Genomic DNA, 16,398 nt, shown 5'->3' with positions numbered 1-16,398 from the left:
CAAAACCCGATACGCCGCTGCCTCAGTCCCGCTTCATTTACAATCTGTCACAGAGTTCCCACACCATAGACCTCTGTATACCGGTCTATACAGCGGCCTTTGCCCATGCACCAATGCGGCCGACACCGAGCATTACGGCATCAATAACGCATAGACAATGTGCACGCCATTCACCACACACATGGTGCCATAAACACCAAACAGTGTCACAGCGCATGCGACGCCGTCCGTCCGATGTGTTCGGGTAACCATTGTTTAACGAATAGTTATTTCTAGTCATCAAAGACCGATGCATCATCTTGCACACAAAGCGGCAACGATTTGCAAGCAGAACGCAATAACGTTGTGGCCGCACTGGCGGATCCAGGGGGGGCCACGGGGGCCATGGCCCCCCCCCAAAGGCCTAAAGTGGCCTGTTTGCCCCCCCCAAAAACGCCAGAAAAATTGCTAAGAAAATATACCTTGATGGAGGTTTTTAGCCACTTGGTGAAGTAAAGCTTTCCACAGCATAATATGGAAGCAATATAGTAGCAGTGAGGGTCAGTCAAAAGTTGCGCGAGCGGAGTCGACCTTAAAAAAAAAAGACTGTTGTTGGCACGTGTTTATGGCGCGGCAGCTGGTAGTTGGCGGTGTTTCGCGTGGTGTGGCATCACTGGCGGATCTGGGGGGAGGGGGGGGGGGGCACGGGAGCCTGAGGTGCCCCTGACAGGCCCGTGGTGCCCTTGCTAGGCCTGTGGTGCCCCTGGACCCTGGCAGGCCTGTGGTACAGTCCACAGCAGAAGTAATGTGGGGTTTCAGTCATGGGTATGTTCTGCTTCTGAAGCTTAGGAACGATTAGCCAGACTACAATGAAACTTTGAATGTAGCTTATATGTATCGTCACCCTTGCAGCTGCAACTTTAGCTATTGACATCTTCTTTTCGATCACTTCGCATTAAACAATCGCCAGTCAAAGCCAACCGTTGAGTTTGGTAAAACCCTACATTACTTTAGCGGTGGGCTGTACCTCTGGCGGGCCTAGGGTGCCCCTGCTAGGCTGCTGATGCCCCTGGGACCTGACAGGACTGTGGTGCCCCTGACAAGCCTAAAGTGCCCCCAACAGGCCCGTGATGCCCCCGACAGGCCCAAGGTGCCCCTGCGTGATGCCGTGATGCCTGCGAGGCCGGTGGTGCCCCCTGCGAGGCCGGTGGGGCCCCTGACAGGCCCATGGTGCCCCTGCTAGACCGGTGGTGCCCCTGGCAGGCCTGTGGTGCCCCTGCTAGGCCGCTGGTGCCCCTGGGCCCTGACAGGACTGTGGTGCCCCTGACAGGCCCAAGGTGCCCCTGCAAGGCCGGTGGTGCCCCTGTAAGGCCTGTGGTACCCCTGCTAGGCCTCTGGTGTCCCTGACAGGCCCATGGTGCCCCTGACAAGCCTGTGGGGCCCCTCACAGGCCCGTGGTGCCCTTGCTAGGCCTGTGGTGCCCCTGGCGGGCTAGTGGTGCCCCTACTAGGCCGGTGGTGCCCCTGACAGGCCTGTGGTGCCCCCGGGCACCAAAGGGGTCATGACCCATGTGGCCCCCCTTGGATCTGCCACTGATGCATAATATATTGATTTGTAAGGCGTTATGGCTTATGCAATATGCAATTGCAGGCACTTGGTATCCCTCACTTATCCCTCATTGGGGCTCTGGCGGGCTCCTGAGGGCCCACGTCTATCTCCGGGAGCCCATATAGACAGGCTCCTTTGGGTCCTTTCAGTACACTATAGCATAAGAGGTCTCCATGCGAGTCATGCGATACATCTGAGGGCGTACCCTGATGTCTGAGGTACCCAACTGCAGCTCCAATGGTCTCTTCTTACACTGGCGGATCCAGGGAGGGGGCATTTAGGGCCATGCCCCCTTCCCAGAGGCCTAAAGTGGCCCGTTTTCCCCCTCCCCCAAACGATAATGAAACATAGTTCAATCAGGGCGTGGCCCAGGAGCCGAGTTAGACAGGGCTGTTTTACCACCTCCAGCCCGCAAAGGGACCCAAGCACTGACTCGAAGCGGGTTAAAGAGACCCTCCCACCTTCAAAAAAGTTAATGAATTGGCATGAAAGTGATGTCGCTAGGTTCAGAAAGGGCGAAAACGAATATCTACCAAATTTTATCGAAAAATATTCACCGGTTTTCAAGAGATTAGACTTTTATTTTTGTTTACTTTTGGGATATCCGCTGCTGTTCCTAGCGACTTTATTTGAAAGTGCGGCATTTGTTGCGCGCAAAGCAGCCTATACCTCCGCATGCTACCAAACGTTTTAGTAAAATATTAAAAAATCATTAGATCTCCGCTGACGTCACACATTCAGAGGGGTATCCAAAAGCATTAGCCCCTCTGAATCAAAATGCTGCAATTTTGAAATTCAATATTTCCGATTTAAGGCATTTCTCGATGTTGTGAGTGCGTGCCGAAACCGGTAATTGTGAGCCAGGGACCCCATTTTGGCTATCTCAGCTCAAATCTAATGTTAAGGTGGGAGGGTCCCTTTAACTGGTCGATAAAAACAATGGTAAGTGTTTACAAAGTAATATAAAGGCATGGGTCGGGTGGGCTACCATTTATATATTTTTCTTTTTAGTTAAAAAAAATTCATAGTGTCAGGGCTGTGACGAAAAATAAGTGGCCTAAATCCGATGAGAAAACAGGATTTGGGGGTACCCTAGGTTTGGCTCCTGCATGAGTTGGCCCCCCCCCCCAAAACGCAAGCCTGGATCCGCCAGTGTGTGGCCGTATGATTGGCCAACGGGGTGGTTTGTTACACTATGACAACAAAATAGGTACCTATGTCAATAACCAACACATTTCATCGCCTCAAGAACATTACAATCACTACAGTACTACAATGATCGTCATACCTAACGCTGTGCTCGTAACGAAGGCGGCCCGACCGACTACCGAGTGCCGTGTCTCCGAGCAGCCGGGCCCTCTGTCAACCCCAACTCGAGTGACTGAGCGTGACCCATCCGCCACATACCGGGGACACTTCCCAGGACAGGTCGGCCTGTCTCCGGGCCGGAGCGGGCCGGTGTCGGACGGGTGGCCGAGCCAGCTCACAGCTGGCAGGGGGCCAGGGCGACCCGCGCAAGAAGCCGGCCACGGTGACCGTCTCAGTCGCTAGGACCGGCCCCTAGCTCGGACACCCAAACAGCGGACCGGGATCAGCACTGCAGGGCTGCCAGCCGGCGAGGGGCAGACGGGCGCGCCGCGTCCCCGGTCCCACTGCACTGGCCACTGCAGCATCAGCAACAACACAGCTGGAGCGGCCTGCGCGCTCTTACACGACCCATTTGCTCGCCGCCTCGCTCCTTCCGTATGGATCACAGTGCAAATGTCTGCAGTAAATATCGAACATCGAGCTGTACAGAAAGGAAAGAACGGAGAAATACGTCCGAAAAAAGTAAACAGCCGAAGCGGGAGAGGGTGCGAGGCGCTTCCGAAAACAGATCACCGATATTCCACTAGACTCGCTGCTTCCCGAATGTCATCGTTAGTTACCGGCGAAAGAGGAAATACAAGTGAAAAACATCCAGGAAAAGAGCCAACGGGACAGAACTGCAAACATAAACAGAGAGCGATAACAAACTACTAAATTTGAAAACGTCAGTAGCCCGGGAACTTGGTGCTTACGTTCGTGATGTTGTTTACCCGATGACGTTTCGTGAAAATCCACCAGTCTCTATGTAAAAATAACTGACTGAAATCCAACAGGGACCCGACCCTACGCGCGGCGACGGGGCCGGGCACTGACAGAACCCGCCCCCCAGCGATGTCAACCTTATTCCATATCTGGCTGCAGGTAATCAACATTCACCACGTCAAAACATAATCATCAGGTGTCCATTTGTCTTGCAAAAAAGAAACACCAATCGGCACGGCACGCCAAACGTCCAGCTTTCATATAAAAACGGTCCAATGCGAGCTGCCTCGGTGACGCGGGGGTACAACAACCACCGTCATACTGCACCCGAATTCCGTGCACGTGTTGCATGTTGGCGGCCGGCGCGCTCGGAGCGGGCGCGCATCCGTGTCAGAGCGCTGGGCAATTCGAGCAGCGCCGTCTTGTCGTGTCAGCTCGCCGTGTCTCGGTAGATTTCACCGGCGCTAAATATAGCCGTCATCCATACCGTGCCTTTCAGCCATCTACGCCACCCCTTGACAGCGAGCGGAACGGACAGAACGACCAGAACGAACGGAACGGAGAAAATGAACGTTAGTCGGATCGATGGAACGGCGTCGTTCCCCCAAACTGTACTGCGGAAACCTCACCTAGTCATCTCTTGATGACTCGCCTCGCGACCCTCTGCAGCGCGATCGGACCGTATGACGAAGCTACGGCTACCTGACCGTCTGACCGTCTGACTCAGTCTCTCAGCTCGACAGAGACAGTCACAGCGGCACATCTGTCTTCACCGGGGCGCCCGGGTCACACGAGACAGACGTCCTCTGGCGCCCTTCCAGGCCCGGCTCGCGACGGCCGCGCCCGCGGGCCGTGACGACTGCAGGTGGTGTCCCAGCCATGACACATAGCAGCGGGTCCTTACCGACTCGCTCCCATATTTGTCCTGCCAGAATATTTGTCCTCCCAGACGTCAGTGCTGTCCTCAATTGACATGTCTCACTGAAATTATTTCCAAAATACCACCACTTAAGTCCCTCGCTTATGCTGCTGTAATACCGCTCAAAAGTCGTCGCCCACGCTTTCGACCCTGGACAGGCACGGCATTTTAAAGGTAGACTGCTACCTTTTTTTCACAAAACGGTTTTCACTAGAGCTGAGTCCCAGACTGAAGTCGGTTTTCCGAAATTCGAACCCGTTTGCGAGAAATCGGAGACCAAAGTTCAGTTTGATGCCATTTTTTTAGTCCAAGAAAACCGACATCTCTACTGTTTATCGATAACTTTGAAACATGAATTTTCTTATCTTTTGGTAAATATATGTCAAAACTTTGATTGTTTCGAGATCAGAGAAGAATTTTGGAGCATCAAAATAAAAGTTAAACTTATATATTCAGTAGTTCATTTTTTCCAAAAAAGTGTGGGAAATGGGGTTTAACATGGGCCAGACCCATTCCAAATGAGCTATGATTTTTTAAATGTTTTACGAACTTAAATGCAAAATAAATTAAACATGGCCAATTTCTTATGAAATCATATATTAGTAAATCATAAAATACCTTACTTTTTCAAATAAAATGTAATAATCTTATGACCTTGAATTCTAGTGATGTGTAAACATTGTCGCTAGACATTAACCGATTGATAATTGTATGATAATCGACAATTTTTTTCGCGATTCACGTGATGATACTTTGTCAGGTCAATTCTAAAATTTTGTTTTGTCCAGGGAATAAATCATAGGCCGATCTGAGAAAACTTTTTGAAGGTGGCAGTCTTCCTTTAAGCGAGGCCAAATCAGATGGGCGGTGGCCCTCGGGCGACATCAGAGGTCACCCGTGTGATGTGACCCGTGTCAAAGGTCACGGAGAGACCGCAGTGCGCACCGCCTCCTGTCCGCTCGAAGGGGCGGAGACCGGCGATGATTACTAAGGCAAAAACTCCCGCTACAGAGTTCAGTGCTCACCGAAATTCATCTCTCAAATGTAGTTAAGCTCAGTACACTCAGATTTCCTGATGTCCTTGTAAGGACGTCAACGTTCCTAGGAACCAAATCAGCCTCATCCTATCGGGCTGAGGTGGTCCCACGGTGTTGTCGAGGGCCCGGCATTTGTTTTTCAATTGAGCTCAATTAGGCGACCAGCTACGTACTCAAGATATCAAACAATCACGCTGTTTATAGTTCGTATATTAAACCACAACAGGCCAGTCGATAATGGTTGACTGTGTAAATCGAAACTCATCCATTATCGCGGCTGACTCTCCAAAACACAGTTTGCTTGTAAATGCGATGCAGCGAAAACCGCTGAAATGCAGCAAGCCGGACGATAAACGTGATAGATTTTTAACGTAAAATTATGGACGATGGACGAAATTCAGCCATATATCACAAACACGTTATTCATTACAGCCATTATTTAGGTCTTACCTACAGTAGAGGCAGGAGAGCCCAATTTATGGACGACAGACCGTTCCCTTTGGTGTACCTGCCTGCAAGATTGCAGGCATGAGCTATCGCTTTATGCGCCCACTGTCATAAACAATAAACATGCCTTTTTGTTTATATCGTAAAATTAGAAGCGCATAAAAAGGTTGATTATGCTCATTGATCACGCTGGACAGTGGAACAATCTTGAGGCTCTGGACATGCATTCCGGGTCGTTTGCATACGTTAACAGTAACCGTTTGTATGTACATACAGTTTGGCAGTCAGCCTCCCGATCTTGGAATTGGAAATAACTCTTGGTGAAAAACACTGCTGATTTGTGACTTCGGAAAATCAATGAAGCATTGATGACTCGAAATGACACTGTTTAATTGGAGGAGTCGAATATGCTAAACCGAAAATTAAACAACCACAATCAATAGCCAGCATTTCGCTTCCTAAGGTGACTATTGAGGAAACAAAACTGGCCCCTGAACCACTCTGATTGCAGGGAGCACAACGCTGGCCACCTTCACGAGCCCTCTCCGTCCAGCGTGGCAACAACTTCCAGCAGGCGGCAGCGGCAGTCACGTCCGAACACAGTCGTAAAGTCTGGCCGGACAGCGATGGCCACCAAACAGCCGCGTAAACACACCGGAGGAAGATATGTTGGCAGTGAATCGACTGCGTGCCGCCCGTGAGAAACAGGTTCAACGTGGAGGGAGCGGAGCCGCTGCTAAAACTCGGCTTCATCCTCTTCTGATCCTACCATCCGTTCGTGTGGTGGTGGTCGAAAAAAAATATATTTCTCTTTTGTAAATGGAAACGGCAGAGCTCCAGTGCAGACCACCCTGCACGCATCACCCGCCTTCACCGGAAAACGCAGATCAAACTTCTCAGGTTACCAACATGTGGCTTACCTCAGGTTACCTAATGTAATGTTTACCCACATTATCGCATGTAATGGCTTGGTGCCGCTCATTATGCTAATCGTATTGCACCCTCCCACAGGGGCCCAACCCCATTCACCCTCCCCGCTCTGCCTCTCACACCTTCCACTCTCTCTTTATTCCCAGCTCTAGCAACCGTTACTCGTCTAGTGCGGTGTGCCCGGTGAGGAACAAAGCCCACACTCCTTGCGCCGCATAAGTGGTGCCGTCATTCAAGTGCACCATCACTCGCGAGACTGGGACGCATGGGAGACACCCAAGGGCGAAGTTGACGACCAAGGTCCTAAAGACGAGACTGAGTCCATGACAGAACGAACTGAGCAACTGGGTTCTCATAGCTGACGGGTGACTGCCAGCGCTATATTTCGCCGGTTCAGTGGGGAGGAAAAGGAAGACCTTTCACGGCGGAGCTTTTTCAGTTGAAAGACGAGCGTTTCCGGTTGATTTATCACGGGACGGTGACGGGAAGGGTGAGGTATGGTCTCATCCTCAGCTGGTCTCGACCCGTCTGAGACGCCGCTACAGACTAGACTCACGAAATGTTGTTCATGTTTGGTTGTCTGTTCACCACACTGTCTTAGCCGACAGGTGTCTGTTTATCTCCTCCGGAATGCCAATTACTATCCGGAGTCGTTCTCAAACAGCTGTTTTCCTCAGCTCCGGCGCCCGGTTTTCCTTCCGTTCCCAGTCTTTTCTCCTCTCTCTCTCTCCCTCCGCCTGTGCTGGCAGCTGTCGCCCGCATCTGTTAGCATTCGTCTTCCTCCGTCCGCCGGTGTCTGCCGCTCACAGCCGCTAATCCTGGTGACCGGGGAGTGAGGACAGACAGCGGAGAGAAGTGAGCAGAGAGAGGCAGCAGCATCTCCGGCGCCCACCGGCCGACCTGGCCGGCCGGTCGATCGCTCGGCCTGATTGCCAATAAAGCGTCGCACGCCGCGCGCCGGCCGCCGGCTGGCCGCCGCCCATTTAGGTCACACTCGGGCCTAAAACACCGGGGCGCGGCCGGGCCGCCGGCCGACCGGCGCGGCGCACAGCTCGCAGCCCGACAGGCGCGGCCATCCATCGTCCACGACATGCTACGTGCGGCGCGCCGTTCAGAGCAGAGAGCGGCACGGCACCCACACAGTCCCAGCGCACTTAGCAGGAGTGGTGCGGTGGAACGGAAAACGCTCCGGAGTTTACAGATGGACTTCGGAGATACATCGATGGCTGTTTTTGTAGGTAAAATATGAAAAGTGCACACAACAACTAAGCGTAGTTCCTTGAAAGATTGCCAGTTTGACGATGCAGCATTCATAAGATTTGAAATCGAGGATGATCGCTCTAACTTGGACTCTCCCACACTAAATGTCGATTCAGCTCACTTTAACGACTACCGACTCTGAACGCGGCTTTATCTGCGCTTAGCCTCAAAGCGTCTCAGTTCATCCATCTAAAATGACAAATCCAGGGATCAAGAGAGCCCTTCCTGGTCCTCCTGTCGAGACGGGCCTCAGGCTGAAAGCCACCTTCTCTGCACGTAAATATTGATATCCAGGAAGCCAGCGACGACTCTGGACGTCCACACAACCGAAGAATAAAGCCCATGGATGACCTATGTGTCATCTTCCGATAGTTGGGTTAGAGACTCAACAAAGCCCGAGCGGTGGTCGCTCACCGTGCCAACAGCGCAGAACCAACTGCGTGATCCTGCCACCGGGTGAGGGCCACGCTCCGTCCCGGCCGGGCGCCTCGCAGAGGTAAACTGTTCTCCCGGGTCGATACGCTCCGAATGAGGAAGGCTAGGAAGCCTGCAGGGCTGATTAGCCCCTTTGGGCCCGGATGCAGCGATGAGCTAACGACTAGCGCCGATTTTCAACAAGGGTTCCACCCAATGATTGTGACACGTAGGCGGACTCCGTCAATAATACGACACAAGGCCGTAATTTACCCAGAGGTAAATCCACTTCAAAAGACAAAAACCTACCGCTTTGTCAATGGTAAAACCAACCCAACTCCATACCAGACATCGGAAGTCCCCAGTGGATCGGTCCGTTTCGACAGAAATCCCCGAAACTACGCCAGGGCTCTCAACGACGCACATCTCCGGCGCCACGTTTTCCTCAATATGAGCTCAGCACCGGCGACAATAGACGGCACGATCCCGCCGTGTTTTCCACCTAACCTAACCGTGAATCGATCGGTAGCAACGGCGCAGCACCGCAACTACGTGACTCTTGACCTGTCGGGTCGGTGCTGAGTCTGCATAGCAGCCACCCGACAGCGCCAGAAAGCAACAGAAGAGTGTCGCGCCGCCGCACAAAGCGGAACGAAAGAGTCGGCAGCAGAGAATGAGGCTCGAAATAGCCGCCACTGGATGATAAATGAAGTCGCCACGATGACAAAAGTTGGCAACAGCGACACTCAAAGACCGGCGCAGACGAGGCGTGGCCCCGGGGCGGGGGTCACAAGGTCATCGCCGCGGGCTGTGTCCCGGCAACAGTGCAGGGTCAAACGAGCACCGCCGGGGGTCCACGAGGGTCATAGGTTCAGCACGAGCGTCGCTGCTATCGGGTCTTCCAGTCAGGAGCGCGTCATTCACAGCGCCATAAACCATGCCACAAGCACCCCACACAAAGCCGGGCGGCTGGCGACACGACGGCAGTCCCCACAGATAGACAGGTCACAGCAGACGCTGCTCAATGCGCTGCAGATAGGCGCCTCAGCGGCCCGCGCCGGGCTTTTGATCAAGCTATTTACAACAATGCGAGTCGCCGTATATTTAACCAGTGAGTACAACCCTCAAAGGGCTCACTCGCATTCCGTTGTGCAGTTATTGCAAACCTCCCGACAGTCACACAACTAATTAACTCGAGCCAGTGGTTCGCAATCAACATCTGAATCAGAGACAGAACAAACAGGTAACCGAGTCAGTGGCTGATTGGAGGGTGTTGATCACTGCGTCTGGGTCTCTCCGTCGACCCGCTCGGTAACGCGTCACAGGTGGATTCTGTCACGCTGCAGCCGGAATGGCGACAACACACTGCACCCGGTACACCGCGGAGGCTCTGGCGAGTCTGGCTCGGAGGTGCGACAGCATGCTGCACCCGGGTTGGGGGACTAGCGACTCGCTAATAACTGCATTGCTCTGCAGACAGAAAAAAAATCCAGCTATATCAACCGGAAAGGATGATGTATTTACAAAGCCCTTGGGGCAGACGGCAGCCAGACGATGTTTTGTAAGTCTGGTGAATACAGCTGTGTAGCTTCTCGCCCCGCTACACAACACGGAGTCATGCCTACGAATGAAAACACTGCCCGTATCTGCCGAGTCATCGTGGAAATATTCGAATTCGCCCGATTCCAACTCGCTATGTGAAACACCGGAGTCTTCCCATAGCGATAAGTTTATGGGTCTGATCTCGACTCGGCGCTCGTCAGCTATATCAAAAGTTTTTTCACCATATTTTCGCCATCCACTCGTCCTCCCAAGTCCCGACAACACTTCATCATCCGACGTTAAAGCGCGCGATATCGCAGGCTCGAATCGCGCGGCGACGACTCACTTTTTGACGGGGATGCGGCCGTACTTGTCGACGTCCAGCCAGATGCGTGTGTGCGCCTTCTGGAGCAGGGAGGCGACACTGGCGTGCAGGGACAACAGGTTGTAGGCCATCTTGAGCAGTTCGTCACACCACAACTGCGGAGAAGGCGAACGCGTTAGACGGAAATGGGATCGACCTGACATCGACCGTCGGGGTCGGCGGGGAAAATCCAGACAATATACTAGGATGGAAGGATGTGGGAGGCAGACAAGAAAACCAAACGCTGAACAAAACACGTAGTTTGATACGGTGCAACCAAAAACCGCGACATGTTGAGCTTATGGGCTTATTACCAAAGGAGTAAAAGACACGGTCAAACTTAAGGCTAGCTTTCATATTGATAACTAGATTTATCAATATGGAAGATTGTCAATACGGACGACTCAGGGTGTCCCAAAGCCGACGGGGTCTCCTATCGACCACGCCGCGCTATCCAGCGCGACATCACTTCCTGACCCATATCTGATAAATCCCATGTCAGACGAACCAATCTCATCGGCCAGTTGTCAGCGGTCGACCAGGCGGCATTAGCTCGGCACCCGCGGACCGCAGGCCACAGCAGCCACATACAAACCAGTCAGACAGACAGGGCAGACAAAACACCCCGTCCCTCCCTCCCCCAGCTCCCGCCGTCACAACACAACACCGGATGGAGGCGCCGCAACGGCAGAGCGGTACCTCTCCGGGACAGTGCCGTGCTGACACCCCAGGGACAGGTCAGAGGTGGCCAGGTCAACAGACAACGACCGACCTCGCTCCACGGCTCGAAATGGAACCGGGATGAACAATGTCGGAAAATGGGCGTCATTCGCAAAATGAGATAACACGTTCGCTTTTGAAATCAATGGAAACAGCACTGTCAGCGGACGATCGCGAATAAATCCATTCGGAAATGGCCACGTCGTCCCACATTGCTGTCATTATATAATGTCGTTGAAAAGCGTCCATCGTGCCGCTGGCTTACGCTTACGTACAATCAGCCAACAAAGCACAAAAAGGCACCAAATCACCGAACAATGGGGCCCGGGCGTTCGTGTGTCAGGGACACATACAATATCGTTGGAACAGATCAACACACAACAGCGCCAAACACCTATATCGATATACCTTTTGTGAAAGGGGATCCCTAAAAATCCCCATCAAAATCCGGCACATGAAAACACAACAGTAAAACTCTAACTAATGGCTAGGCCACAGTTAAAGCCCAGTGGCCACAAAATATCAAATACCGCATTGCAAAAGGGTAGACGGGGAAGCTAACAGTTTTGGATACCCGAGCTGGTTCGTGATGCGTGCGCGTCCCATACCTTCGCCGTCTCGGGTTTAAGGCAGCAGAAGTTGACGAAGGTCAGGTTGACGACGTCGGGTCCGTAGCAGACGGTGACCGTCTTGTCCTCCAGGTTGCCCGTGCTGCCCATGGTGACGACTTCCCGCACCTTCTGGTCCTATGACCACACAGAGGAGCGTGAGGAAACGTCAGACGGGCCATAAAAGGGTTAGATCAGCCCGTATCATCTAAATCGGTAGTGAAGAGCATATGGCAAGAGAAACTGAAAAAGTGAGGGCTGGGGTCACATGTGGGCTATCTGAATTCTGACAGGGTCATATAGCTCAAACGGTAATAAACCGATACAATCTTAATGCATAGCGATTTATCATGTTTGATGTGCCCTATCTCAGGCACAAGATCGTCTGTAGATCATAGCCATCAGCCAATGGTCCTGCCGCTCTCAAGTGGGACATCACCTGATATCAAAGGGAAATCACACGCGCTCACAGTGCAGAGCTCGGCACTTTAGCCGCTGAAATGGTAAAACCGCTGGCAGCGGTGACGGCAAGGTTCCACCGGGATTCATTGCGACCGACAGTCTCATGAATTCAGTCTCCGTACAGCGCTACATAAATCAGACCTTGTGACCTAGACCTTACATCCGGGGCAGAAAAATGTGGACGAATGTCAGTGTAAGGCTCTGTCTCTTCATAGCCCAATTTTGGCCCCATATATCACGGCCACGCCTGCCGTCCACAATCGATAAAACCCTAAGAGCAGTCTTCTTCACTCAGGCCGAACTCCCTAATCCCCGACTATCATTTGAGTCTTCATGTGCGAGACACCTACCACCTGGCCGCGAGGTCATGTCATTCCAACAACGCCAATCCTACATCACAGGGCGGAAATTACACGGTCATGGTCCAAAATCGGATATGAGCCCGGCTGCGGGCGGCACTGCGCAATAGACGCAATCCCGTCTTATTGCTCTGATTTGTATGTCGGTCAGCGCCCCGGGTGATGGAACGATAACACGATGGAAATCAGAGCCTCGGCGTCATAGCCGGCAACGGGTGAATAACAAATAGTACAGAATACACATAGGTGTTCAACTATAGCAAGGATTACGTCGGTCCATGACTCCGGGTGGGGGACGTAGCTAGGGGTTACATCAGGCAGTCGGAGCCAGCTTGTACGGAATGGCGCAGTCAGCGGCGATCACATCGATACACAAACGTCAGGGTAACTCCCCCGCCTCCGGCCGACCCGCACCGGCCGACCCGCGCGGTCCCCGCCGACTGACCTTGGGAGTTTTGGCGAACCGTCCCGTCCGCGTGTCTCGGATGGTCATGATGTCGAGCAGCTCCACCTCCTGCAGGAGAAAGAGACAAAAACAGACGGTCACGACAGAGGAAAAGAACCGACCGAGAGAACTAAACGAGAGACGCAAAAACACAAAGAGTGGTCAGTCAGCGGAGAGAAGCTTCAGAAGCTCAGTTAGCGAGAGACACAGAAAAGAAGCACACCGACAGGTCAGTCGACAGTCACGGCGGCGAAGACGAAACGCTGAGAAAGGGAGAGACGGTTACATCAACCAGTTACCAGGGGTGGCTATAAAGGTGGCATTAGGAGCCAAACAATATGGACTGGTACTCGGTGGACGGTGGCTTTCTACATTAGGTACGGAGATCGAGAATGTAAAACAAACGAAATACGGTTTCAGATAAGGGTTGCAAAAGCATCTGTTCACCGAGATGCTGACCAATTTTGGTCGGAAGATAACAAAACAAAAGCTGTAAATAAATAACTGCAAGCACTGAGAAAACGCCACGAGAATTTCCAGCTTTGCGTGTCCCGCTCTAACCGCAATCAAAACTTCAATAATATCCCGAGCGAACATCATTCACTGCGGGATCTACGAATATGTGGTAATGATATCCGACAGATTCATCCTGCTATCACGACAAAAAGGATGTGATACATTACAATGTCACAATTGCAGGAATCAAAGTCTATTACAAATTCTAGAAGCGCGCCACAGAATACCAAAATAATATAATGCAATAAGTAGGTACAATCCAATGTTGGCACAATGCATCAACCCCACATATCATCACAGCACACTGTAGCTCATCCCACATCACTAGTGATTGGTCCGGGGACGGTCCAATTGGTCCCCTGTGGTCCTCCAGCGGTCCTCGGTCTGCTCTCGGGGACCCTCCGATAATGACCTCGGTCCCAGGTCAATCAGGCGGGTCGCAGCGGTCCCAGGACGCCCCTCCCCCGCGGTCAATTACGCGTCGTCATGAAGCCCGCGCTAACAAGGTCTCTTGGGCTGGCTGACGAACGAGAGACAGTTCACAGTCTTCCCGGCCCGGCCATACGAGATGGGATGGCGTGAATAGCTCATGACCTGACGTACTGAATTAGGCAAGTACTGGGTCAGAGTTCACTCTCAGAAGTCAATGATTGAAGATGCTGATGCGGTTTCCTGATGCATGAATAATGCATCATCGATTCAAATAAGATTTCCTAGAGTGAAATCAAAGTAGGTACTGTAAGACCCAAACGGATGACTTTATTACTCTCCCTGGATATGCCACCTACGTGAACCCGATAGTTGGACGCTTGCTCACGGCTGAGTTACGTGTGAAATGCGCATAATTCATAACCGTAAATGCATTTATCCAAAAAGGCACTGAACTCTGACAGGAGAACCATTTTATCGGTCAACATGAAATGGTAATGGCCATGTAGATATCCGCTGCATTTGGAGAGCCTGTGTCTCAGATGGCACTGACAGGGGCAGCTCAGTCAGGTTGGGGTAGGCTGCAAGTTCAGCTACTGGTCACCCGTAGTACGGGTCCAGTCGTGCGGGTTGATACAGAACAAATGCCAAGGCTGAATAATTTACGTCATACGGCCAAATCTAGACACATGTGGGCCGTGGGGTGTCTAGGAGGGCAGGGCATAACCTGAAGAAGATATGGGGAGAGTGGCGAGCACTGCTCGTCGAGCAGAGAATGCACATAATAGCTAGCAGAATCCAGAGACTCGCCACGTGTCCCGTCGGGGTCACTCGTGGACATCTGCCCCATGGGTCGCCCACTGTCCCCGTGGGAGGGGAGAGCGTGGGAGGAGGGAGGGCAGAGTGGGAGCCACGTCCACTAATGACACACTAACGGCCAAAGCAAACACTGGCCGCAGAGTGGAGAGGGCCCCGGAGAGAGTGGAGAGGGCTCCGGAGAGAGAGTGGAGAGGGCCCCGGAGAGAGTGGAGAGGGCTCCGGAGAGAGAGAGAGGAGAGGGCTCCGGGGAGAGTGGGGAGAGCTCCGGGGAGAGTGGAGAGGGCTCCGGGGAGAGTGGGGAGAGCTCCGGGGAGAGTGGAGAGGGCTCTGGGGAGAGGGAGAGGGGCGGCCATCGTCGACCCGGCATGAGAGAACCCCGGGTCGGAGATACCCAAACTGCCAAGCAGCTTGCCAGTTGCATGGAAGAGGGGAAAATTAGGAGTGAGGCGCGTGTTTTTTCGTTAAAAAAAAAGAATATTTATATGGGGTCGCAAATGGCTTAAATGGATTGCACAATGCTCGTGTCAGCTTGGACGTCTTGCGTCGTCCACTAGCATCTTTCATGCAATTGCACGTTGCACAGTCCACCACTTGCAGAATCAACGGCGATGCAGAATGCTACTTCCAACAGTCCGGGCCAGATCACGACACCCGGCGCTATCCCTGGCCCATCAAAGCACAACAATACACCACAGTTTACTGGGCACACCATTCCCAGCAAAAACCTGCCATCGACCCGCCGCTGCCACAGCTATGTCGTTCCGAGCTAGCATCCCAGTGGCACCGTCCACAGTGCTCATACCCCACACCACACCAACCCGCCCCCTCACCCTCCCCTCCCCAGCGCGTGGCTCCGTTCGACGGCATTACGCACCTGCGCACCTGCCCCCCCCCCCCCACCGTATGACCTTGACTGCGGCGGGCCCCGCCCCGCGCGGGGAACCCCCGGTCTGTACCGGGAGCGGCGGACGGACGGCTCTGCCTATGTTGACAGGGCTGACAGTGGCGGACTGAGCTCTGAGCGCGGAGCAGTCCGGCTGGTAACAGAAAGAACTGGTGCCGGGTGGGACTGTGGATCGTCCGACTCGCCAGGCTAACTAAGAGGGGTCCGTCCGACGCCGACTCGGAGTCAACCTAAAAATGTACGAGCAGATAGTTGCCGCATGATCCTTCCCAGCATTGTTGCATGTCAGCATGATCAAAAGTGACCATCTGCAGATAACAAAACTGTTTACGAATAGTTAGTACTAATTTCAGAGAACACACTCTGCAACACAAGTTTGAACCTTTTTGATGACTATCTGTCTCGAGCAGTTTTGACGGCACGACTCGTCATTTTTGGCCGGCGAGGAGCAGGTTTTCGGCCGTCTGAGTTCAGCGTGTTGGGTCGGCGGAGCCGCGTGGTGCGGCCACGGTCGGCTGACTGCACTGGCGTCAGCGTGGAGCCCCTCCCCCGTGGAGCTGGTGGGT

At 53.0% G+C, this 16,398-nt stretch overlaps 1 protein-coding gene across 4 annotated transcripts in view; it reads right to left on the bottom strand.

Annotated features, from left to right (window-relative positions):
* Nucleotides 1-16,398, bottom strand: part of LOC122394655 (1-phosphatidylinositol 4,5-bisphosphate phosphodiesterase classes I and II-like) — a 78,060-nt gene that overhangs the window by 23,108 nt on the left and 38,554 nt on the right. For all 4 annotated transcript variants that reach the window (XM_043391665.1, XM_043391667.1, XM_043391666.1 and 1 more), the window contains exons 4-6: nt 13,165-13,233; nt 11,899-12,036; nt 10,553-10,686 (exon numbers count right to left, since the gene is read on the bottom strand). In XM_043391665.1, coding sequence (XP_043247600.1) covers nt 10,553-10,686; nt 11,899-12,036; nt 13,165-13,233 — 341 coding nt within the window. The remainder of the gene's footprint in view (nt 1-10,552; nt 10,687-11,898; nt 12,037-13,164; nt 13,234-16,398) is intronic.

This window comes from Amphibalanus amphitrite, unplaced genomic scaffold, assembly GCF_019059575.1.
Source record: "Amphibalanus amphitrite isolate SeventyFive unplaced genomic scaffold, NRLGWU_Aamphi_draft 000603F_arrow, whole genome shotgun sequence".
NCBI classification, from domain to species: domain Eukaryota; kingdom Metazoa; phylum Arthropoda; class Thecostraca; order Balanomorpha; family Balanidae; genus Amphibalanus; species Amphibalanus amphitrite.
The sequence above is the reverse complement of the archived record's forward strand: the minus strand, read 5'-3'. Positions and strand labels throughout refer to the sequence as shown.